Source organism: Zootoca vivipara, chromosome 2, assembly GCF_965207765.1.
Source record: "Zootoca vivipara chromosome 2, rZooViv2.hap1.1, whole genome shotgun sequence".
NCBI lineage: Eukaryota > Metazoa > Chordata > Lepidosauria > Squamata > Lacertidae > Zootoca > Zootoca vivipara.
In genome coordinates, this window is record NC_142584.1 from 99,754,120 (window position 1) to 99,780,039 (window position 25,920).

General features: G+C 43.6%; 1 protein-coding gene across 4 annotated transcripts in view; it reads right to left on the bottom strand.

Annotated features, from left to right (window-relative positions):
• PTPRG (protein tyrosine phosphatase receptor type G) overlaps positions 1-25,920 on the bottom strand; it is a 578,270-nt gene that overhangs the window by 259,701 nt on the left and 292,649 nt on the right. For all 4 annotated transcript variants that reach the window (XM_088662505.1, XM_035106777.3, XM_035106776.3 and 1 more), the window contains exons 3-4: positions 12,247-12,426; positions 3,218-3,366 (exon numbers count right to left, since the gene is read on the bottom strand). In XM_088662505.1, the coding sequence (XP_088518631.1) occupies positions 3,218-3,366; positions 12,247-12,426 (329 nt within the window). The remainder of the gene's footprint in view (positions 1-3,217; positions 3,367-12,246; positions 12,427-25,920) is intronic.

Sequence of the window (25,920 nt, forward strand, 5' to 3'; positions counted from 1 at the left end):
GGGAACTCTGCATTCTGCATTAGCTTACCAGAAGTTGGTTTAATACACTATTAAGAGCAGACCTCGTTCAACTATATGCATCCGCTGGTGGCTCTAAAGAGGGGCAGAAGAGGCACATGTCAAATTTCATGTGTTGTCGACCAAATTATGGCTGCAGGGGACGACAGAGGACGAGATGGTTGGACAGTGTTCTTGAAGCTACGAACATGAGTTTGACCAAGCTGCAGGAGGCAGTGGAAGACAGGAGTGCCTGGCGTGCTATGGTCCATGGGGTCACGAAGAGTCGGACACGACTGAATGACTAAACAACAACAACAATGGCAACTTAAAGGTTTCTGGAAGGGATCTCTCTCCAAGAGATTGAACCTTGGAACCATTGCGTACAAAGCAAGTGTTTTACTAGCGAGTCACAGCCAGGGGCAGCCCACCCATCAGGCAAGGTGATAGTGGTAGGACCACTGCGGCACCAGATCTAGCCTCCAAGGAATACATTGCCTGCTGCTGCTGCTGCTCCTCCTGCCGCCACCATGACAGCAACAGCTGCGGTACGCTCACAATGGCTTTTGATTCCCACTTCAACCATCAAGGTTAATTTGATTCCCCACCCCTCTGTTCCTGATTAAGATTTTCACTCCCCTGCCCTGGTTCTTTATGTAGAGCTTGATTCAACCCTTCTACCCTGGCAGCAGGGAAGCACCCTTCTGTGGTCCACCTCAGGGGCCAAAAATGTCTTGGGCCAGCCCTGGCAATAGTTCTTAAGTCTTTTACTCTACTTTGGGTGGGGTGGGGAAGCTAGACACCAAGGCAGACTTCAGGAAAAGGTTAGGGAGGGTATTGCGAAAGGGAAGTTGTCTGTAGCATTTCGGAAGCACCGCCACCCCGCAATTTGGCTTCTCATCTGTTCAAAAAAGGATGTTGCTCTTGATTCTACAGAGGAATAGGACTCGAAGGAAGGGTGTTAACTTTTTTTGCTTAAATCCCTTTCCTTCTGAAAACAAAGCATAATCAAACATGTGTATGAGACTGACGCTTTAATTTTTTTTTAAGAAAGGTAACAACAGTCAGATAAATGCACTGCCTTTGATCCAATTTCTCTTTGGAGAACGTAATGAAAAGGATGTTCTTGTATATCCTATCCCCTAATTTAACATATAAATCACTCACAAAAATATGATCCAGATGGGCTCCAATGAAGGAAACCAATTAACTCACACTGCCTTACCATCTGACACATTAGCTGTGATAATAAAAATACAAACAACATGGTCAGACAATAAGGTTCTGTCTTACATCTGACATTTCCAATTAGTTTTGTTATTCTGTGAGCTTTCCCCAACCCTCCACGAACAGCCTTAACAACAAGCATTTTTGTTTTCCAGCAAATGCACATACAAACTCCGTGTTTACAGAGCAAACTCTGCGGATGAAGCAGATTTGTCTGCATCCCCCAGTGGGGCAATCGTTGGAACTAATGCGCAATCCATACCGTCCACATCTGGTTCCTCAATTAGGTTCAGATATCACATTTTGCTTTCAAGTGCTCCAGCAGCAGAACGGTGCCAAACCTGGAGGACAAAGTACTTGTGGGCACTTCACAAATGTTTGACCTGTGTCTATGGGCCACCACGGATCAGCAAGCCATCGCTGCTGCTCTTGTTTTCTTTTACGGGTTTCCTAGAAATGCAGCCTCTAGCATGGGGCAAGACCCTATTTGGCAGGGAGTTTTCACTGTCAGGTAATTAGCGCTGTAACAAGTCCCTGCAAGCTGAACTACAATTAGGCAAAAATGCTGGAAGTACACAAAGGCACATAATGCGTTGGGGGCCTGGCTCTGGAAGGTGTTGAGGGATGGATAGCAGCCTAATGAGCAAAGCACACACTTCTTAAAGAGTTGTTCTAAAAAGGTTTCATTTCTTGGGTGGTGAAATGAAACTATTCTTCTCTATCCATGTACTGTAACTGTTTTACCTTAACTCTGTATGCTACGGTAGGTACTGTTTCTCCTTTAGTCTCACATACTTGTTTATGTAATTACAATTTATGACAATTTATCCTTGCATAAGTGACATGTTTGCATGCTATGCTGTGCGGAAGGAGAGACTCACGGGAGGAGAGAAGGCTGTGAATGGGTTCTCCTCACCCCCACCCCCAGGAGGACTGCCAGAGTGTACCTTTCTTAAAATTACTGAACTGAACAGAATCCCTCCCGCTGTCAAAAGAAACATATAACCAACCCTAGTTCAAAAAGAAGAGAAAACATCGTTAACGAACCAAGTTTTCAAGAGGAATACATAATTGTGAGCAAGTCAATCCACGCCAGTGATTCCGCTAATTATCTAAGCAAAGCCAAACATCAGTGTTTCATGACAAACCATCAATGATGCTCTCTGCTTTTGCAAAACCATTCCCTCAAAGAATATACTGTCAAGCAAAGGAAAAATGTGGCGCAGTAATCAGCTCTCAGAACCTAAGAAAGTTGAGGGCCTAAAAGCTCAACTTGAATACAGTATCAGGCTTGTTACACGAATATGACAAAAGAGGGAAAATCACAGGGTCGTAATTCTAGTCTAGGTAGAAAAATAAGTGCTGCCTAGTGCTAACTGACACACAAAAAACAGGCACTAAAACTTGCTCAAACCATCATCAGCATCATCAATAGAGAATTTAGTGGCACTGTGCCTATATGTATGGCAAAATGGGGCTATCCACAAGCAACATAGGAAGTTTTTGCATATTCCAGGTTCTGCTCAGATACAAACGCATGCACACAAACATGCATATATATTGCAAGAACAAATATACAATGATGCAATCTGAGCATGCGCTGCTGCAAAGGCCACTTGTTGCATATCAACCTTTAGGACAGATAGAAGTGGCTTAGGGGAAAAAAAGCCTTGAGGGCTGAAGGGAGAGACTCATGGGCCAGAGGTTCCCTACTACTGGTATACAGACATCAGCTGTGGCGCAGCCACTATGCTGGGCATTATACTTTGAGTCAACTGCAGACCAAATAATCCCATATATCTCCTGTTTATTTTAAATTGTAACTTCAGGCCAGCAAATGAAACTTTCCGTGAAAATGCAACAGCAAAACACCAGACGGAAACTCATGGGAAAAGAGCAAGTTAATACAATCTGCAAATTCCACCTCTGACAAGTCTCATATTAAAACAATACCCTTTTCATTAAAATGCGAGTGCACTTGCTTTCAACCAACCTCAACTGGGAATCTCCTTCCGTTGATGCTGTGCTCCGAGCCGGCTGATCCATTGCTTTGACCCCAGTGAAACTCAACTTTCTCAGCTTTAAATCTGCCTGGTAGCCCAGCACCGCTGATGAAATAATCGTCCTTTAAGAGGATAGCAACTGAAAGTAGAAGAAAGGGTGGGGGAGGAGAGAACAAGATTGAAAACACTTCTGCCATTGATGCCAACCATAAGTCTGAAGTTGTTTACATGGCAACTATGTCCCTGGTTCAGGAATTCTTTGGGGTACAGATGAATGCATGGAGGGAACTCATAGCGGTCACAGCTGCAGGTTCTGGCCCCCATTCATTGATAGGGTAATGTTGGTAATGTTGGTAATCAGCCTAAACACAGGGTCCAACGAGCAGAAGGGTCTCATATGTTCAACCAGGCCCCTAGAAAATGTGTTTTCAAAACAAGTGTTTTCACATGCAGGCTCCATGAAAATGGGAGCTTTGAATGCATTGAGGTTGTGGTCAGTGGCATGACTCTGACCACTTCCTTCAGGCTTGCATATGCACCCAAATAAATGAGCAGGGGCAGATTAGAAATTACAGTTGCAAGCAGATGCATAGATTCATGCAACACAGAAATCCCAGGTCAATCATTTGTTGTTATGACTCCTACGCCTGGTCCCGCCAGTGTTCCAAAAAGTAGAACTAAGCAAGCTGGTATGTTGGCTAAGAGCAGGACTACTAAGGAGCTCAAATTGCATTCCTGCATCGGGGCTACAGTGCAAAATGAGTCTATTTCATCCGTTTCCAGACATGATTTTCACATGGTTTTATCTCTCCAGTGAACGAGTCAATTTTCATTAATAGCAGCTAGCTGCATTAGCAAGCAGAGATAAAAAGCTGGAGCCTTCTTGGCTATATCAAAGGGCACTTTGCATGAAACGCAACCACTCTGAATTCAAAGGGATCTTTTCCTATATTTGAGCTTTCCAGCTGCATAATCAACAAATATACGTGCCTGAGAGTATGCATTGGCCAAGGGCTTTAGGAATAAAATGATCGCACAAAACCACACAAACACACATTTTCTCTCTCTCACCCACACATACACGGTTTCTCTTTACAGACTTAATCCACCAGTCCATTTGCAAGGTGCAGTGGCGATGTGCCGAAAGGACGCAACCCAGCACTTAGAAAGGCATGCGTCAACCCCAATAAAATGAATGCACCCATACCAAGTTTTGGGACTGTGTTTAGTTTACTATCATAACTGGTGGGTTCATTAGACATGAACAAATTTGAGTAAAGGTGAGTGGGGAGGGAGAGACAACACAGGAAGGTTTACCTATGAAGAACTTTCTCAGATGTAAGAACCTCCAGTGACAAACAATGTCCAGAAAGGCTTTTTGGCCCCCAGGGATATTGAACTTCCAAAGGGTGGCGGCGGCAGCAGCTCATTGATACACCTCCAGAAATTCGCAGTGGTTATATCTCAGGCTAGTGTTGGGATTTTGTTTGGGTACCTGCATTCCCTTTGATGCACTAACAAATTATTATTACTTGCAGCTTTAACCACCTTATTCTGCCTTAACAGCCATGGGTTTTTTTGATTAGCAATGTGTAAACAATTCTCCTCAATGTCACTTTCAGGGACGTTTCTATGTGTAACAACTGAAGGATCTCTCATGGTGTATAGCAAAGGAATGAAATGCATTTTAAAAATAAATCTGGGTGGTGCCACATGGCAGGAATTTGGCTACGAGCAAAACTGATTTCATTGCGCTTGGAGCAGCGCCTTCAACTGTATGTTCTGTCTCAGAGACTGCCCGATCCCTCTCTATTCAACATATTGTTAGCAATATGTCACATGTTGTTCAGCATTGTCTTTTTCATGGTGGTCCTCAGATTTCTTGTTCGCCGCTTAAACTTTTTTTTAATGAAAAAGCAATGTATAAATTTTCATATTAAAATAAATAGAATCATAGAGTTGGAAGAGACCACAAGGGCCATCCAGTCCAACCCCCTGCCAAGCAGGAAACACCATCAAAGCATTCCTGACAGATGGCTGTCAAGCCTCTGCTTAAAGACCTCCAAAGAAGGAGACTCCACCACAATCCATGGCAGCAAATTCCACTGCCGAAGAGCTCTTACTGTCATGAAGGTCTTCCTTATGTTTAGGTGGAATCTTCTTTCTTGTAGTTTGAATCCATTGCTCCATGTCCGCTTCTCTGGAGCAGCAGAAAACAACCTTTCACCCTCTTCTATATGACATCCTTTTATATATTTGAACACGGCTATCATATCATCCCTTAACCTTCTCTTCTCCAGGCTAAACATACCCAGCTCGCTAAGCCATTCCTCATAAGGCATCGTTTCCAGGCCTTTGACCATTTTGGTTGCCCTCCTCTGGACACGTTCCAGCTTGTCAGTATCCTTCTTGAACTGTGGTGCCCAGAACTGGACACAGTATTCCAGGTGAGGTCTGACGAGAGCGGAATACAGTGGTACTATTACTTCCCTTGATCTAGATGCTATACTCCTATTGATGCAGCCCAGAATTGCATTGGCTTGTTTCGCTGCTGCATCACACTATTGACTCATGTCAAGTCTGTGGTCCACCAAGACTCCTAGATCCTTTTCACATGTACTGCTCTCAAGCCAGGTGTCTCCCATCCTGTATTTGTGCCTTTCATTTTTTTTGCCCAAGCGTAGTACTTTACATTTCTCCCTGTTAAAATTCATCTTGTTTGCAATGGCGCAATAACAATAAATAACAGAAAGGTCCGCCAAATGGATTCTGCAACTGAACCACTTTCCAAAAGCTTTCCTGTTCTGGACGTCTTGAAGCCTAGAGAGGCTACCTGTTGGGGATGCTCAAACTCTGGATCTTCTGCACGGAGCAGGGGGTTGAACTAGATCAGGTGTGGAGAACCAGTGGCCCTCTAGGTGTTGCCAGACCACAAACTCCCACCATTACTGGTCATTGGCCATGCTTGCTGGGCCTGATGCGAGCTGTAGATCAGCAGCAACATCCAGAGAGCCAAAGGTTCCTCTGCCCTGGATGAGATGATCTACAGGGCCCACTCCAATGCCATGATTCTATGAAATACCTCATCTGGGGATGGGTCAGGATTGATGTGACATACTTAAAAAAAGAAAGAAATGTGTGGTACTACCAACATTAAATGAAAAATCAGGAGAGGGAATTTGTACAAAAACAATGGTCTATGCCAGTGGTTCCCAACAGGTGGTCCGCGGACCCCCAGGGGTCCGCGAGCCATGCCAGAGGGGTCTGCAAGATGCTATTAGAATAAAAAATATATTAAATATATTTCGTATAATAACAGATTTTTTGTTTTGGCCGCTTCCTGCATGAGCAGAGTCTAGCGCAAAACTAGAATTAGATAGAGGCAGTAGTTCTGCTGTATGCCGTTAGGTGGCGCTTTGCAAACACTACTGTTTTGCAAAGGGGCAGTGCGTGCATTCTACTAACGCTCACCTCCCCAAGATGCTTTGCGCGCGTCGGCTTCATTTGTGTGCTACTGTGCAGGTACCCTGTCTTCTCCATTCCCCTCCCTCCTCCCTGGCGCACGCTGCCTCTTTGCAAAACAGTAGTGTTTGTAAACAAACCTAATATTTCAGAAATAATGGACTCAAAGGACAGATTTAACTCATCTCATTAAGAACTGAAATTTAAAACTAACTGTATACTGATGGAGTACTCTGTTGTAACTGTAAAAAACGTATAAATATAAAATATAAAAAGACTCTTAATTTGGCTCTCACTTTTTAATTTTAGGATTAGGAATTAATGGGGGTCCTTGTCACAATAGCGGCTCGATGAGGGGTCCCCGAGAAAATTTTGCTGGGAACCCCTGGTCTATGCAACAGGGAAGGCAGCTAAAGAGGTTGTTTTTTAAAAAGGTGACATGTTTTATGGGCTGTCCCACAAGAAAGCAGGCTCCCGTGAATCTGTTACAATGCACGGCGGGATTCAGCTGCATTGTATAAATATTTGATGGTATCTAAATCATTTATGGCTCTGTCAGGGGTCATTTTACTTGCTTTGGATTAATAATTAAAAGGATAATTAGGAGGATGTACAATCTGAAATGTTCATCTAATTGTTCATTTTACAGTGTCTCTGTAACTAGGCTGTGCAAGATCTCAAACACACACAGGCATGCACACACAAACCCACCTCTCCCATTTTCAGTAATTCTATCCCAACAGTTTTAAGGTCATGAAACTCTTCTGGAGCAGCCATGGCTAAGATCTAATGCAGAATGTCCACGCACTACGTATCATTTTGATGTGTGTGCGTGCCAGGTCTTACCTGGGCTCGTTTGCGTCACACTAAACTATGGTTTGGTGTGGCGTCCAAAGGCAACTACTACCCTGGTACTGTTTTTACAGAAGCTGCAATGTGAGTTTCCTTTAGCTGAAGAGTGTGGGATATATGTTTTACAATAATTAGTAAAATAAAATGGACATAAGAAAATTTGTAAAGTTTACAAACACAGTCTCTCTATTTAATAAAATATTGAATATATTAAAAAATCTGACTTGATAGTATCTAAAATTTAAGCTGCAAATTTGCATATCCATATTCAATCGAAATCTCACCCGCAGCAAGAAAGGCTTGAATTCTGATAAGTAAAAACTGAATGCTAGTTAATTTTGTCAAGATTTCACCACTAATATCTTTTTAAATTACCTTGAAACTTTTTTACTTTAAAAATGATGACCTATAAAACATGCTGGCTGTTGCAAACACGGCAAAGACCGTAGGTATTTCCTAATGAAAAGGAAAAATCAAAAGTATTTAAACATTTTTTCCGCTTAGCTGTAAAGCAAGTGGATCCTTGCCAAAGCACTAAGCTTCCCATGCCTGTGATATGTAGAGTGAGCCTAGAACCAGTCCAAGGAAGCATATGGCAAGTATTTTATCTCCTCACATTTCGTTCTTTACTTAGTGAAGAAAAACACAAAGCTTTGTAAGTATATAACCAGGAAATGTTTCAAAACATCTGTAGGGCCGAGGTTGCCTCTGCCTGACCTTGGACATAGGGCCATCTTGAATCAATGCAGTTTATTTTCAAATAAACACAACCAGGGTTGGATTGCCATGAAGACAGGTAGAAGGGTAGCTCAGTTGGTAGGGCACGAAACTTAATATCAGGGTCAAGGGTTCAAGCCCCATGGTGGGTTGGACTAGATGACCCTTGTGGTCCGTTCCAACTCTTTTAGGATTCAAAAGGCAGTGCTGACAAGTTAAAAATAAAACCAAAGTGCCAACTTGCTACTGCTGCAGTGAAATCACCGAACCACCACATCAATGTGAGGAGGGGGGGCTGAATAAGTAAGGCATGGCAGGTATGTCCAAGCTAGTATTGCTCAATGCACATAGCAGGGACTTCATTTCACATTGCTTAGGGTCTAAGAAAAACCTGCTGCATCTTTCCATTGACCACAGTCCTGCACTACCTGAAACACTCGATAAGGGTAAGCACCTTCCTTAGCTCAGTTCTCGCACTTCTTGATGCCTCGGGATTCCAGAAAGCCCCATGTGGCTTCACTAAATATTCTCTTTGCCCTCTCACCCTTGCATAAATGGATCTTGGACTGCCTATTAAAATTCCACTGCAGAAAATTTTGCTGCGAAAAAAAGGACTCTAGCCAATACAGATGCAAACTCTACTGGCGCGTAGCAGTAAACTATTTAGTTGGATTTTTATTAATGCAGAAGTTTCTATAAATATTTAGAAGCACACACTACATCCAAATAGCCGTTTCTGTAATGATAAAAGCAGGGTGGGGGGGTGGGGAGCATGCAAACATTTTGAGCCTACAAGCTCTGTATGGAAAGGAAGCTCTGGGCTTTGCCTGGAGGGCGGAAGTGCAAGCAAAAAGATCTAAAGCATCACAGACCTTAGGAGTGGAAATCTACAGCTGTAATCTTATGCGCAAATACATAGGGGGAAGTCTCACTGAACTCAGCAGAACTTGCTTATGAACAGACCTAAATAGAATTGTTCCACATAGTTCTATTCACACAACATAGTTATGAGGAATGAAAGTGGGGGCAGCACGGGGGGCGAACGACGACACATGCATATCCTATACAGTGGTACCTCTACTTACGAATTTAATGCGTTCCGAACACACACATTCGTAAGTCGAAAAAAAATTGTAAGTCGAATCCCATAGGAATGCATTGGGAGAAAAAAATTGTAAGTCGAAGCAACCCTATCTAAAAATTCGTAAGTAGAAAAAATCCTATCTAAACCGCATTCAAGATTGCGGACGGAACTCCGTTCGTAAGTAGAAACATTCGTAAGTAGAGTTATTCGTAAGTAGAGGTACCACTGCATTCTAATACAGAACTAATGCACACACATTAGTGCTAGGAGACATGGGTTTTTTTGGGGGGGGGGAGCTAAGACTTCAAAAACTGCCCAATGAGAACGGAACATATCAGTGGCCACATAATGCTGAATGTTTTGGGACTGGAGGAAAAGCTTCCATTGATAAGGAGTCCATACTGTTTTTCAGTTATTTATTTCCGTATCAGCCACACCCTTATACCCACAACTATCCCCCTATACATAATTATTCTCTCATGAAACTTACTTCGTTGGTCTTCTGTTAAATAGGCAGAACGCTAAGTGACCTTGAATTTTATCATGAAAAAATGAGATATTTATTTTAACGACTATTGTCCTGAAAGCTTTTCTCTTTTTACAAGTATATTTAACAGTAATTAATAAAGTAGAACGAAATAAAAAAAATTGATTTAATGGCCCACATTGCATAGTTTTGTCCCTTTCACTGCAATTCGGTGTATGCCATTCCTACAAAGTAAACTTTGGTTCCGTGTGCTTAATGGTGCAATTCTGCAATGCTATACCTGTCTACTGAGACTACTGCTGAGTTCAATGGGGCATGTTATCCAGCATCTACCCACCTGGGAGTAAACCTCATTTATCTCAATGGGACTTATTTCTGCAGAGACAGGTATGGGATTTCACTGCAGTTTTTAGTATAAACAACTAAGCAGCTGTCGCATCTCAGGTGAAAAATCTTTTTTTCAGATTTAGCTGTTTAAGAGTAGCTTTAATAATAAATAAACATAAAACCTCTGCTTAAAAAAAATACTAACTCAAGATGGTGGTTTCTTTAATTGTTTGACCAACCAATCTCTGTATTCCTAAAAGCCACTCCTTTCTCCAGGCAATAGTATGGGTGACACAATAGTATTTTGCCATGTGGCTTAAGCCCCTTGTGGGTCACTAACAAGGCCAGAAGCATCTTCTATTAAAGGTTTTATACCTGACAGCACAGGGAACTGAGGCGCGACTGAAGCATTATGAAGAAAACCTATAAATATACAGTGGTACCTTGGGTTATGTTACCTTCAGGTAACGTAATTTCGGGTTGTGAACGCGGCAAACCTGGAAGTGTATACTTCCGGGCTTCGCCGCGTGCGCATGCGCAAAAGTGCTCTATCGCGCCATGCGCATGCGCAGAAGCAGCGCCTCTAGATACGGACGTTTTGGGGTAAGTACGGACCCATGGTATGAATTAAGTTTGTATCCGGAGGGTCCACTGTAACAATGAAAGAAGCAAGCAATAACAATGCTATCTTTAAAAAACACAGGAATATTATTTCTGCCTGTTGTTTTTTTTAATCCCTTAAGATTTCACAACTATAGACCGTTATTTTGACAACCACCCCCAACTTTCCGAACACCTTTGGTCTTTTCATTGTCTTATCTTACACTCTTTAATATTGTGTCGCATAGTCTTTCCCGCAGGTCCATATATAATATAAAGATTAGCAACCGATGCGGGTGGCGCTGTGGGTTAAACCACAGAGCCTAGAACTTGCCGATTAGAAGGTCGGCGGTTTGAATCCCCGTGACGGGGTGAGCTCCCGTTGTTCAGTCCTTGCTCCTGCCAACCTAGCAGTTCGAAAGCATGTCAAAGTCCAAGTAGATAAATAGGTACCGCTCCAGTGGGAAGGTAAACAGCGTTTTTGTGTGCTACTCTGGTTCGCCAGAAGTGGCTTAGTTATGCTGGCCACATGACCAGGAAGCTGTACGCCGGCTCCCTCGGCCAATAAAGCGAGATGAGCGCCGCAACCCCAGAGTCATCCGCAACTGGACCTAACGGTCATCAACTTGAGAAAAACAATGAAAGGAGATCTTAATAAATCCTATTCTGATGTTCACTCCTGCAGTTAAGAATGGCATGAAGCCAGACAGTAGAGCCATACTTGCTGACCCCATCCCTTTGTTGGAGGGGAACATCTGTTAAGAGAGAGCCTACATGCTCCCATAGGGTTCCACATCATGGGGAACAGACATGCACACCAACACACAGCACAGGATTCCCCCGGAACATGTTCTTTCCCCAACGTGTGACTGGTGAAGGGTCAAGCCCAGTAAGGCAAAGCAGATGAAGTGGGGCCAGCAGGCACAGCCACATGTTCCCTGTCCATGGAATTCTTAGCCATGTGAATGAATGGCCAACCATAATAATCATCATCATCATCATCATCATCATCATCATCATCATAATTTATTATTTGTACCCCGCCCATCCGGCTGGGTCTCCCCAGTCACTCTGGGCGGCTTCCAGCAAAGATTAAAATACAATAAAATGTCACGAATTAAAAACTTCCCTAAACAGGGCTGCCTTCAGATGTTTTCTAAATGTCAGGTAGTTGTTTAGCTCTTTGACATCTGATGGGAGGGCATTCCACAGGGCAGGCGCCACCACCGAGAAGGCCCTCTGCCTGGTTCCCTGCAACTTGGCTTCTCGCAATGAGGGAACCGCCAGAAGGCCCTCAGAGCTGGACCTCAGTGTCCGGGCTGAACGATGGGGGTGGAGACGCTCCTTCAGGTATACTGGGCCGAGGCCGTTCAGGGCTTTAAAGATCAGCACCAACACTTTGAATTCATTATGGCCTTTATATGGTGATAATTAACCATGAATGAGAAAGCAAATAATTGACCATAAGAAAGTAATCATGCAGTCCTCACCAGTTTTCCCGGTATTTTTCATCCATGTCTTGTTAGAGGATTCATTATCAAAACCAACCAGGCGTATTTCTTGGTATTCTTCTCCAACATGTGCCTGATGATCTACGATATCTATGGGAGACTGCTGAGTTCTTCCGCAATCCACGTTTGAAGTGACCCAGTGCTCAGGACCATAGGCACCTGTTTCAAAAGAGGAAGAACACTTTGTAGTGATGGCTCAGCCAAGATGTTAAAGTTGAGTTATGAAATGAACACTTCCATTAGTTCCCCTGTGCCCCACACACGACATAAATTATCACCGTATTTACAAAGGTATACTCCAGCTATTAGCGACCCAGGTGGCGCTGTGGGTTAAACCACAGAGTCTAGGGCTTGCTGATCAGAAGGTTGGCAGTTCGAATCCCTGCAACGGGGTGAGCTCCCGTTGCTCGGTCCCAGCTCCTGCCAACCTAGCAGTTCGAAAGCATGTCCAAGTGCAAGTAGATAAATAGGTACCGCTGCGGCGGGAAGGTAAACGGCGTTTCCGTGTGCTGCTCTGGTTCGCCAGAAGCAGCTTTGTCATGCTGGCCACATGACCCGGAAGCTGTCTGCGGACAAATGCCGGCTCCCTTGGCCTATAGAGCGAGATGAGGGCCGCAACCCCAGAGTCGGACACGACTGGACCTGATGGTCAGGGGTCCCTTTACCTTTACTTACTCCAGCTACCGTATTAATATATTTTGTATCATTATTGGAATTTCACTGCTAAGAACACTCCACCACCACTTCTTAGTTTAAAACTTTTATCCTACCCTTCTTCCAGAGACCCCAGGGGAGGGTTTACAGCATATGATATATGCACAATATGATTACAGACAGAAAGCCAAAAATACGCCTAATTATGAAGATCAGAACCAAAAGCCTTTTACAAATCCAACTGATGAACCAGACATTTTGTTACAGCTAACAAATATTAAGGGGCGGACTCAACTAACCAGAACCACAAGCAGAAGACCACATAGGGATATCTGCTGGTGCAATGGGGTTTCCCTCTCTGCTCCCTCTGCATGCCCCCGCAACTGACTTGGGGGTTTGTCCGAAGAACCCCAAGAACAACACACGGGAGAGGGAAAACCCTTCAATCATAAATGCATAAATGTTTGCACTGACAGAGCAATCTCCTCAGCACTATGTTGAATCCCACCCCCAAAGAGTCAAAAATAAGAAAAAAAAAACACTTGGGACTTCATTTTCATTTTAAATGTTTGTTGTTGTTTTGAAGCTATGTAACAGCCATAAAGATAGATATTTTATTAAATTTGTAATCAAGACATTTGGTTGCAATGGAATCCATTTATTCACTGCTAAGTGCTAGAAGGTTTAGAGTTAACGGCTAGCTTTTCTGTCTATGAACACACAGGAGCGAACGAAGCATGGACAGTACCCGGGGTGGGGCAAACAGACCATACAGTGCATGCACAGTGCCACTACGTACGACACATGTGTGCACCGTCCGTACGATGGCAGGATCGCCTGCTCGCGGCTGCAGCCGCCGCCTGTACAGGCGGTTTACTGACAGCGCTGCAAACATCTGCGTGGCTCTGTTCGCTCCCTCTGCCTCATGCGCCCAGCCCTTTGCCCCGCTCCATCAGAAGAGTCAGGCGTCGGGTGTACGAGAGAGGGAGAGCCAGGCAGGTCACTCTCTCTTTCCCTCTCTCCGCCCACAAGCGCCTCCCCCACCCCATCCCACTCCGCCAAAGACAGCAGCGGTGACTCTGAGGCAGCAGCGGTTAGAGCAAGAGCAGACGCGGGCGGGGATGGTGTGCCTCAGGGAGGCGGTGGCCTTTGCCGCTGCTACACCGGCGGCTCCTCCTCCTCCCCCTCCCGCCCCTCTATCCTTGCTGTGGGGGTGAAGAGGCGGCAGCGGAGGGTGTAGCCACGAGTGGAGGATCCTTTGCACGTGGCTGCGGCAGTGCGATGGCAAGCCCGTGGGGTGCCCTATTGTCACCCTGCAGGAGATGGTGCTTGGGGCGATGCGCTCCCTCCGCCCCCCCTTTCCTACGCCACTGTGAACATGCAAGTGCAGTTTTAATTGAAACTGATCTTCTACTACAGATTTCAAATTAATTCTTTCTTTTTTTAAGTGTCTCATGCTCCAAACACCATTGTCTTGCCAAACAGCAACAACAACCCTGTATCATTAGGGGAGGAAATAGAATGCTTTTTCTAGCTTGCTGGTATTGATTGCCTATTCACTACATCAAAGTACGATTGCCATCCTACACTTCATATATTTCTTCAGCATTAGACACTTGAGAAAGTACACCGGATGACACTGCCAATCATTTGCATTTCGTCTTGTCTTGGGAATTAATGGTGGGTATTTAAAATGTTAAAAACAGCACACACATGCACACACACACCACTTTTAATTGTTCTCTGAGACATGGAAGGGAGGGGAAAGGGAAATCATGACATTCCAGGATCAAATCAGAAACTAGGATGGCTTCTGTAATTCCATGACTGTCCCTGGAAAATCGGGACACTTGGAAGGTATGTAAATATCACTCTGGTAAAAAATAAATTTTTTAAGGAAAAGTATTAAAACTCGCCCAGGAAACCTGTGTGTTTCCATCTTTGTCAATGTCATGAGAAATCTTTTAAACATTTTTATTTCAATCCACCTTTATTCATTTAATGAATGGCCATAAAATAGGTAATTGCTATTGCTCAATGTTAAGGGTATGTGTAAAGTGGCTTTAATCTGAAGATTCCGTATATTATTATGTGTTTATGGAATTCTGTACACTGCCTTGGGTAGGCAGCTGCACTCTTAAAGGCTGTTTATAAGATAAGTTAGAGATAAAATAATAAAACCTTAATAAATAAAACCTTAATAATAAAGCGGTTCTGCTCCTGCCTTAGATCCATAGCTGCCAAGTTTTCCCTTTTCTCGCGAGGAAGCCTATTCAGCATAAGGGAAAATCCCTTTAAAAAAGGGATAACTTGGCAGCTATGCTTAGCATAGCTGCCAAGTTTTCCCTTTTCTCGCGAGGAAGCCTATTCAGCATAAGGGAAAATCCCTGTAAAAAAGGGATAACTTGGCAGCTATGATGCTTAGATCAAGGGGTGGAGCCAGCAATCAACTCATTCTGCTGACATGGAGCTGGGAATGGGAAAATAATAAAACATTTAAAAAGAAGAAGCAGAAATGAATTTCAAACATCCCACTGCTCACATTGTCAGCTCACATTACGAATACTATAAGCATCAATACATCCACCTTAATGTACACATACAGATTGATATAGTCCAGATAGGTATTCAAACGAAGTTGGTGTTTATAGAGAATATGTTCAAATATAGCAAGGGCACTAAGGTCTTCAGACCACTGAGTAATAGTTGGTGAGTATATATCCTAGGCTCAAAGCATTAAGTCTCTTAGCAACTGCCACAGCTAGTTAAATCCATTTTTGTTGTCCTTCTGTTAGTCCCCATGCTATGCTTCAAAAAATGTGTTTCCAGACCACGTCCTCAATATAGGCTGGTCTAGCACACAGCCAGAAGCTGGAGGCAGTGGGCTCACTCAATGAACCATTGGCCTAATATACCAAGACTGTTCTTCTTCGCCAAGTCCTCTGTAAACTCTTTTCAAACTTTTGTTTTTCTGTTCTTCTTTTCTTTTCATAAAAAAAATACCACTTCCCTCCATGTGGAGGAGAGGGAAAAATCCTTGCTTAGACCTTCAACGCCTGTGCTAATAGTTCAGATAAAATATCTTTCTAACTGTAGTTTTAATAATAGCTTCTTCAATACATAGGCTGTCTTTAAATAGAAGCTCCCCCCCAAATTAGCTTGTTTTGCTACTTGCTACTGTACATTTCAAATAATGACTTCAGCTCACTGATGAAAAGCCATTAAAAATAATGAATTCTGTCTAGATCTAATTAAAGCTAATATAAACCTTTGAGGAGCTTTTTTTAGACATCCCAGTCAAATATTTTCCCCCAAAACCTGTAGATTAAATATATAAATTTTAAAAGTAGCATTACCACCCAGACACTTGCATTTTCTTCATTTCCATTATCTTTCTAATTATCTGTTTGTATTTATATAAAATGGTTCTTCTCTTGAACATTTCTTTCCACAACAGCAGCTCTTCATTTCCCAAGTGACTGGGTATCTTTTACTTCTCACGAGCTTTCTAATGTGGATTGTAGATTTGCCAATGGAAGCAGTCCCAGAAACTGCGTCTCTTTCCCATTTAACTTGCACAAACAACATCGCTCTAAATACCATGGTGTTCTGAAGACCACTCTCTCTCCTCCTTTTATGCTGATCTCAGTAGAAGCGGGATAACTCACATCACTTGTACATTGAACAACAGCTTATAACGGTAGCATTGGCAAAACGGTCCTATCGTTTTATGCCAACCACTACAGTTAAAGAACAATTATTACATTAGGGGAAGCCAAACCAGAGATGGTGGGGGGTGGGAGCCTGTCCTTAGGGCAAGCAGTACAGATCGGGGTAATATAAATCAGGATCACAAAACTGGACTAAAACGGCAACGTATTTCATACTCACACAGCCTCCTGAACAGAAGAACTGCAAGTTATTTCTCCTTTGGTTCTCTCTGTGTGTCATTTGGAGATGGGTTTATTGTGCTGCTGCTTAGAACCCAGATGGCAATACCAGCAAGGACAACTCTATCAAAACTAGCTGGAGGCTGTCAGGAGGCGGGCTTGGTTGCAGCTGTAGGGTCATGCCTAATTCCACATCACCCTGCAGGCTCAGCAAAAGAGGACACCACAGCCCGGTAATTCCTCTCCTTTTTGAAGTTTCGATTTGGCAGCGCCGCTGCACGAATGTGCATCCACAGACAACCAGGCCTTAAGGCTCTGTCTAGAGGAAGCCAAGAGCTGGGGGACGTACAGTTGCTAGTTTGGCAGGACAGGGTGGTAAAATGGCAGCCTTCTTTCACATAACTTTGCAACTGCCCAACCATTTTGCTTGATAAAGCGGCAGACGCTCCATCTGGGCCGCTGAGATAATCTACCACGTATCTGCCAGATCTGTCAGACCATAAAGATACTCAGTACCATTTATCGGGGGTGGGGGGAGAGAGAAAGAACCCCCACTGAAACAACACATTTTTTTGGTCTGTTTGAAAATGTTCTTATCAGTTTACAAATGTTCTTATCAGATGTTCTTATCAGTTTACAAAAAATTTTGACTAACAGTGACTCTGGGAATATATCCATGAACATGCAGTTTCAAATAGTATGAGAGAATAAAATGTCTTCACTTTTGATACCAACATTTTGCTTTTTGAGAAGTTCTACTATGGAGTGGCATCAATACAGCAACAGCAACAGCAGCAGCATTAAAGGGCCACCATGGAAGCACAACTTAAGCCTGTTGTTAAAGTGACCACTGGCAATTTTTTATTTAAAAAAAAATCATTAGAATTTATCAAATTTACAAAATTGTTATTTCTAGACCTCAAAATGTGGCAGCCTTTTCATCATTAACTGTTCTGGTGATGAAATAGTTTCATGTAAATTTCTCTCTCTCTCTCTCTCTCTCTCTCTCTCACACACACACACACACACACATATAAAGGCACCAGCCAAAAACTTTCCTCCATAGCCAGGCCTTAGACCAGGCATCCCCAAACTGCAACCCTCCAGATGTTTTGGTCTACAACTCCCATGATCCCTAGCTAAGAGGACCAGTGGTCAGGGATGATGGGAATTGTAGTCCAAAACATCTGGAGGGCCGAAGTTTGGGGATGCCTGCCTTAGACCTTTAACTATCTGTGGCCTTTTAGAAGTGGGTGGGATGTTTTTAATTTATTTCTATTTCCTCTTGGTATTAATGTATGCATGTGGGGTTAATGATATCGTCTATTTGTTTTGATTGAGAGCCTAGCCTCTTGACGAGTGTGTCCCCAAAGCCTCCCAAGGCACAACAGAATTGATAAACAGAAGCCATTGATGCTATTCGAGAAGCCTACTTCCCAGGAAGCCAGCTCTGCATACAGTCATACCCACAGCTGCCAAGTTATCCCTTTTTTTAAGGGATTTCCCCTTATGCTGAATAGGCTTCCTCACGAGAAAGGGGAAAACTTGGCAGCTATGGTCATACCTCGGTTTCAGTACGCTTCAGTTTGAGTACTTTCAGTTTAAGTACTCCGCGGACCCGTCTGGAACGGATTAATCCACTTTCCATTACTTTCAATGGGAAAGTTCGCTTCAGGTTAAGTACGCTTCAGGTTAAGTACGGACTTCCAGAACCAATTACACTCATACTTCGGGTTAAGTACGCTTCAGGTTGAGTACTCCGCGGACCGTCTGGAACGGATTAATCCACTTTCCATTACTTTCAATGGGAAAGTTCGCTTCGGGTTAAGTACACTTCAGTTTAAGTACTCCGCAGACCGTCTGGAACGGATTAATCCACTTTCCATAACTTTCATTGGGAAAGTTTGCTTCAGGTTAAGTACGCTTCAGTTTAAGTACAGACTTCCGGAACCAATTGTGTACTTAAACCGAGGTACCACTGCATATGGTTTTCCTGGTAAAATATTTTTTAAAAAACAAATGCCATTGCGGGTTTTACTGTATCATAATTACTTTCCACATTTATTATGCTTGCATACTTCTCCAACTGAATTAAAATAAAAAGGTCATGTGAGTTCCATAAGCAAATAGCACCTTTGTATCATACAGTTCCCAAGAAAGTGGGATATGCTGCCCTCTTTTTCCAGAGAGGGAGTTGCTTTGCTTCTCCCAGTTTGTTTGTTTTAACCCACTGCAGCAAGGTTCTTGGCAGAGTTTACACTTGGCCACAGCTCGTGGTTAGCGGGGAAAAGCTTAACCCTGAGCTCAGGTTGGCTTGGCTTGGTTTGATTAAGTCAGTGTAGTGTCACATTTTTTAATTACAAAAAGACTTTGTTGTTGTTGTTTAGTCATTTAGTCGTGTCCGTCTCTTCGTGACCCCATGGACCACAGCACGCCAGGCACTCCTGTCTTCCACTGCCTCCCGCAGTTTGGTCAAACTCATGTTCGTAGCTTCGAGAACACTGTCCAACCATCTCGTCCTCTGCCATCCCCTTCTCCTAGTGCCCTCAATCTTTCCCATCATCATGGTCTTTTCCAAGGATTCTTCTCTTCTCATGAGGTAGCCAAAGTATTGGAGCCTCAGCTTCACGATCTGTCCTTCCAGTGAGCACTCAGGGCTGATTTCCTTCAGAATGGATAGGTTTGATCTTCTTGCAGTCCATGGGACTCTCAAGAGTCTCCTCCAGCACCATAATTCAAAAGCATCAATTCTTCGGCGATCAGCCTTCTTTATGGTCCAGCTCTCACTTCCATACATCACTACTGGGAAAACCATAGCTTTAACTATACGGACCTTTGCAGGCAAGGTGATGCAAAGCAGCTGTGAGCTCCTCTCTGGGAGCCCAGACATTGAAATGATACTTGTAAACCATAGCTGGGCTTACCCTACCACGCAAAGCGGCTGACTGTGTGCTTAAGACTTGGAAACACCATGAGACTTCTCTGCTGCCTACATCAGCCAGCCATGGAGACAACCAAAGGAAGACGGAAAGTTACGAAGAGCGTAAATATAAGTGGAGTAAAAATATACTGGTTCTGTTCCTGCCTCAGTGTTAAATCCTCCAGCACTGGTCACTGGTAAGATGTTTAATTATCAGTTGAGTGAAATGTGGTGGATTTGGGTTTAACACAGAGGGTATCACAAACGTCAAACAACAAAAAAAGATGGGAGCTGGTGTCCGTGCGTCACGGAGCTCTGTGCACATATTTGAACGGTGCTTGCATAGATGTAGCAATAAAATTAATAAGCAGAACTTACCAAATAGGAGAATAAGTTATTGCATCAAATAGGAACATCAGTAGCAACTTACTGTGACTAAAGCAATTTACGGCATCTATTTTTCATAATTTGCTGCATTTTTGAAAAAACATGCAAACCCGATATTTCACAAAAGTTATTTCCTAGCTGTCTCTTGAGGTGTGTCTGTGCAATTTCCCACACCTCTGCATCTCTTAATAAAAGGTACCAGGACTTTAAAAAAAAAAATACCAAAAAGCGAAACAAAACCACAGAGTTTTTTTCTGAGGAAGCAATGGGAGTTCATGTCATGTAAAAGTGCTCTGAATGCAGAATTGTTGGTTGGTTGGGAGGCAGGCACCTGTCTGTCTTGGGAGACAATGGAGGAGGGCAGCTTTGGGGGTGAAGTCAAACCACTGGAGAGTTGCAGCGCCTGCTGTGGCTGTACAGCCTGATATGGGGGAGACATGTTTTGTTGCAGCTGGGGCAGATGAAGGCATTCGCTTGTGCTGATGCAGATGTATCATGTCGCTCCTTCTTTCTGCACTCCTCCCTGCGGTTATTTGTTCTCTAGTCACTGGATATATGACCTGACTGCCTGTCTCCATGTGCCACAGTCATCTGCAACGGATTCCCACATGGTGAGGTTGAATTTGCCAGCCTTCATGTTACATTTACAAACATCTTTGTAATGCTCCTGTAAGTAAGCTAAACTTGTGGCATCCTTCACTTTAAAATTTCCTAACACTCGTCTTCCATCCACTGTGTTCTCATCTCCAAGAGACGACAAATAATATTGCAAAGTGGTAGTAGAGCTACTCTGTAATAAATCATACTACCATTATGTTATTTCCCCTCTCTGTTGATTTAGTAAAACCTGAATGGATATGCAGAGGGGACGCGGGTGGCGCTGTGGTCTAAACCACTGAGCCTGGGGCTTGCTGATCGGAAGGTCGGCGGTTTGAATCCCCGCGAGAGGGTGAGCTCCCGTTGCTCGGTCCCAGCTCCTGCCAACCTAGCAGTTCGAAAGCACGTCAGTGCAAGTAGATAAATAGGTACTGCTCTGGCGGGAAGGTAAACAGCATTTTCGTGTGCTGCTCTGGTTTGCCAGAAGTGGCTTAGTCATGCTGGCCACATGACCCCGAAAAACTGTCTGCGGACGAACGTCAGCTCCCTCGGCCAGTAAAGCGAGATGAGCGCCGCAACCCCAGAGTCGTTCGCGACTGGACTTAACTGTCAGGGGTCCTTTACCTTTTTAAATGGATATGCAACCAATTCTGAACATATGTAGAATATGTTGTCATTCAGTTTCTATTAATACCTGGCTATCTCGCATTTCTTAAATCGGTAGGTTCATCTTTAAAAGCAACAACCCATTTGATGGATGTTTCCCAAGCTATATTATAAAAAAACCAAAATGACAAAACAGAGTAACACTTGGATATACTGTACTTTCAAATTCAAAGGGGGGGGGATCAAGAAGTTATTAAGCATGGCAGCTTTTTAACATTTCAGAAAGCCGGGTGTTTCTCTCTTAAAAGGAACAAACTAATGATCACTTAGTTGTTAACTGCTTGCCTTGTCTCAGGCAGTTCTCCAGCTGGTCTTTATTCAGATCAACAAAGTAGCACAAAACAGACAACTGGAGGCTGTTATTGCTGAGACAGATCACAAGCAACACCTGAGCAATTAGCATTTGCCAAATATTGACCTGACTGTGAGCAGATAGTTTTAAGCGGGGGTGGGGAGGGAGCTTTCCTTCCAGCTTGTGGGCTCTAAACAGTGTTGATGCGACAACAGATTATTCAGTCCAACTGTCCCTCACTCTAATATTCAGAAATGTAATAGTTCCCAAGATGTCTTACAAGCAATTGCCAGCTCTTATTTAATGACACTTAATACTCCCTAAGCCAGCCTTTCATTAGCATTCCTTCCACAGCCCTGCCATTAATGCGAAAGCAGCAGGAACCAGAGCAAATAATATGCTAAACACCACATGGATAACTCCAGTTCTTTATTTTCGACTCATTTTAAGGTCTGCAGTAGATGCAACAGCAGCAATACCTAATGTGGTCATTCTCAGCCAAAGGTAATTTTAAACCTATTCCCCTGCCCCCTTTAGCTCTCAAGATATTGGGAGCAATATGTTGGTCTCCGCCATGCAGATAGATGGAGACAGAAAAGGTTTCGCTCTCTGAAAAGTTTTATCCTTTTTTCATTTTATGAAGAGGATGTCTTATCAGGAGGTCTGTTCCGTGCAGTGTAGTGGTGTAATAAAAAAAATTCAAGGTCACATATATAATAAATGTACCAAGCAAACATGTACATAAATATATAAACCACATGTCTGGAGCAGCACAGGAAGACAGTCCTGAAACCAGTTTGACTCCCAAACTGACCAAATGTTTCTCTGCAAGGAGGGAGGGGGTGAGGGAACCTTCCCATTGCCTCAGGAATTAAGTCAGGCATCCCCAAACTGCGGCCCTCCAGATGTTTTGGCCTACAACTCCCATGATCCCTAGCTAACAAGACCAGTGGTCGGGGAAGATGGGAACTGTAGTCCAAAACATCTGGAGGGCCGGAGTTTGGGGATGCCTGACTTAAGTGATTAGCATCTCAAAGGAATGGCCAGACTACCAGGAAAGGCAATCAGATAAAGCATTATCAGATAACCTGGCAGACAGGAAAAACAACATTTAAATTTCTGTTGTAGACCACCTTTTCTGTGATGTAGATATGATGCATCTGGGGGGGGGGTCTTGGGCTACACCCCTTCTGTGATCTATGTATGAGGTTTCTGGGGGTGGTATTGGACTCCAGGCCGGGCAATTTAAAATGTCCATATAAGGGCAGGCACACCTTTGTTCTGAATCCTCCTCCTTTCTCCTTTCTCTCCCTTACTAGCTGCTTTGCTTCTCAATATTCTCTGGTTGGCCTCTGTTATTTTCTCCTACCAATGGAGAACCTACAAAGGACGCTATAAGGGCTCTTTTATACCCCATAAAAGGGAATAAGGGCAGATTTTGTTTACAGCAGTGGACTCGGGCCTTCGGGGCGAGAACTCCTTCCTGTTAGATATAAGACAGGCATCCCCTCTGCTGTCTCTTTCGTGCATATTAAAGACCTTCCTTTTTCAACAAGCCTTTTCAGCGTAGAATCTGCATCTATAATGGATTTAGAAATTGTCCACTTTATCTGGTTTCAGTTTCATTTTAAATTTATGTGCTGCTTTTTGTGTTTTTATCTGTTTTTAATAAATCAATCGCAATAAAATAATATGAACTCTCTTCTTCTTTTTCACATTACCCAATCTGATGGATTTTAAGTTTCCCCCCTTGACCTACTTTACACAAAAAAACAGCCAGAGTTTTCCAGAGTAGCTTGCAACTTAGAGACACCTTCTTGTATAAGACTGGTTTTTGTTTTACTCTAAAATGATGTTCAAAATCTGGGCTCATCTTATACACAGATAGTCTCTCCCTCCCCCCTATTTTCTTAAATCGGAGTTTATGGGGGGAGTTTTAAAAACAAACAAACAAACCAGATAATATTACTTATTTGCAGACTCCTCCGGAATCTGAAAGGCTCCTCCATCTCAGAGGCAAGTGTTCCAAAATCACTTTAACAGAAGGGCAAATCAAAGTCAAACACAGAGGGAGTCTTTAAGGTCAGAGCAGTAAATCGAAGTGTTCTCTGCAACAAGCTGACTTTACTCTCTCACACACACACTCTCTCTCTCCCCAATCCAGAGCCCTGCTGCTGACATTAAAACTGTACTGGAGCTCTTGCTTCCCTTTTCTAATTAGCTTGTTTGAGATTCTCCTCTTCCTTGGTGGGTAAAGTGGATTCTAAAAATAGCACAGTGAGTAGGGAGGCAACTGGTGAGGAGGGGTGTGTGTGTGTGTGAAGGAATGGCTGCCATAATAAATGTAGGTCAGTATCTTTCCATATGTATGCCTGGCTGTGACCTTTTGAGGGGTCATGCACACAATGCTTGGATTTGGCTAATTCAAATGCCAAGCTATTCTAGTTCTTTTAAGACAGGCATCCCCAAACTGTGGCCCTCCAGATGTTTTGGCCTACAACTCCCATGATCCCTAGCTAAGAGGACCAGTGATCAGGGATGATGGGAATTGTAGTCCAAAAACATCTGGAGGGCCGAAGTTTGGGGATGCCTGTTTTAAGACTACAATGTGGGCTCCCCCACGCTACATGGTTCTCCCCAAATCTGCAGACGACTGAAAGTCTACTACCTTCTCTTCATATACCTGAAGAAGTGTGCATGCACACGAAAGCTCATACCTATGACAAACTTAGTTGGTCTCTAAGGTGCTACTGGAAGGATTTTTTAAATATATATTTTTTGACTACGTCAGACCAACGCGGCTACCTACCTGTAACTTCATACCCGCTGTAACCAAGAAACCACTGAGGAACCAAGGAACATCCAGCCCCGCACCATAAATGGTGTTTCCTGCTTGGCAGGGGGTTGGACTGGATGGCTCTTGTGGTCTCTTCCAACTCTATGATTCTATAAAGCTAATAAGCTCAGGTTATCTTATTGTGGCTTATCTGCAGCACATTCACCACAAAGGGTACCAGCAGCAGAAGTAGTGGCATACACGGATGGGTCCTGGAGGGCCAGTCTAGCTGTGGCACAGAGTGGGAGCGGGGAAACTCATGGCCAGGGCTTCCCCTAGTCACCAGGAGCAACTGGCTGAATTCTTCCCCCTCCTCGTTTGATGTGCAGCTGCAGAGAAGCACAGGTCTACAGCAGGAGAGGCCTGGCAGCATCCCTCGGCTAATTCCTGTCTCGCCGCCAAGGATACATCCTCTGGCACAATATCAATGACCTGGGCAGCTCTGGCGCCTACAAAATTGGCTGCCAGCCCCACGCAAGCTGCTCCTATGACTTATACTCAGGGTGTTCCCAGCAAGCCGTACAAGTCCACGCTCTGCTGGCTACTTAGTTAAACCTATTAGATTTACAGGGTGTTTGCGGGACACATTAGAAGATTGCCTTTGCCATCATGTTTCCTTCAGACAGACATAATGATTCAACCTCTTTCTAAAAACAAGAAAACTCCCCTACACACCAGGGCTCTGGAGAAGCAAGAGAAACACAGCTTTAATTTGTTGTTAGGAAGCCTTTACAAGAAGAAGAAGGAGAAGAAGAAGGAGGAGGAGGAGGAGAAGAAGAAGAAGAAGGAACAGAAAGCTATAGCAATGTTTTGGTTGAGGGGCTAATCTTCATATCAGTACACAGCCATACCTGGCCTTATCTGCATTACCAATTCCCAGCCGACTGAGTGGATTCATTAACAAACCAATCTCTGGTGACTGAAATGAAGTCTCATTCTTCCTATCACTGGTGCCTTGCTGTTTGTTGTTGCCTCTCACTGTGCACACAAGTAATTAACTTACCATGCTCCACTAGCTTCTGACACATTACTTGGCACAGAAAAATCCACAGCCAGGTAGTTAAGTATGCAGCCCTGTTTCCAATCAAACAAACTTACTTCCACCAGGAAAGCATTTGCTTTTAGGGGTGGTGGTGGTGGTAGCTCCATATTGCAGCCAGTCAGGACTTGCGGGAGCTTTAAATAGCAAAACTTGACATTTTTTATATGGTACTTTAGAAAGGCCTTGCAGGCATAGCTAAGTGGCATTGGGAAGACCCAGGTTCAATTCCTCCATCTTGAGGCTAGGAAAGTCCCCTGCTTAGAGCTCTGGACAGCTAATGGCAGACAATGTAAGCGACACTAAACTAGACAATAAGAACTGCCCTGTTCAAAGACCCCATCTAGTACAGAACCCTCAAAGAATTGTAGA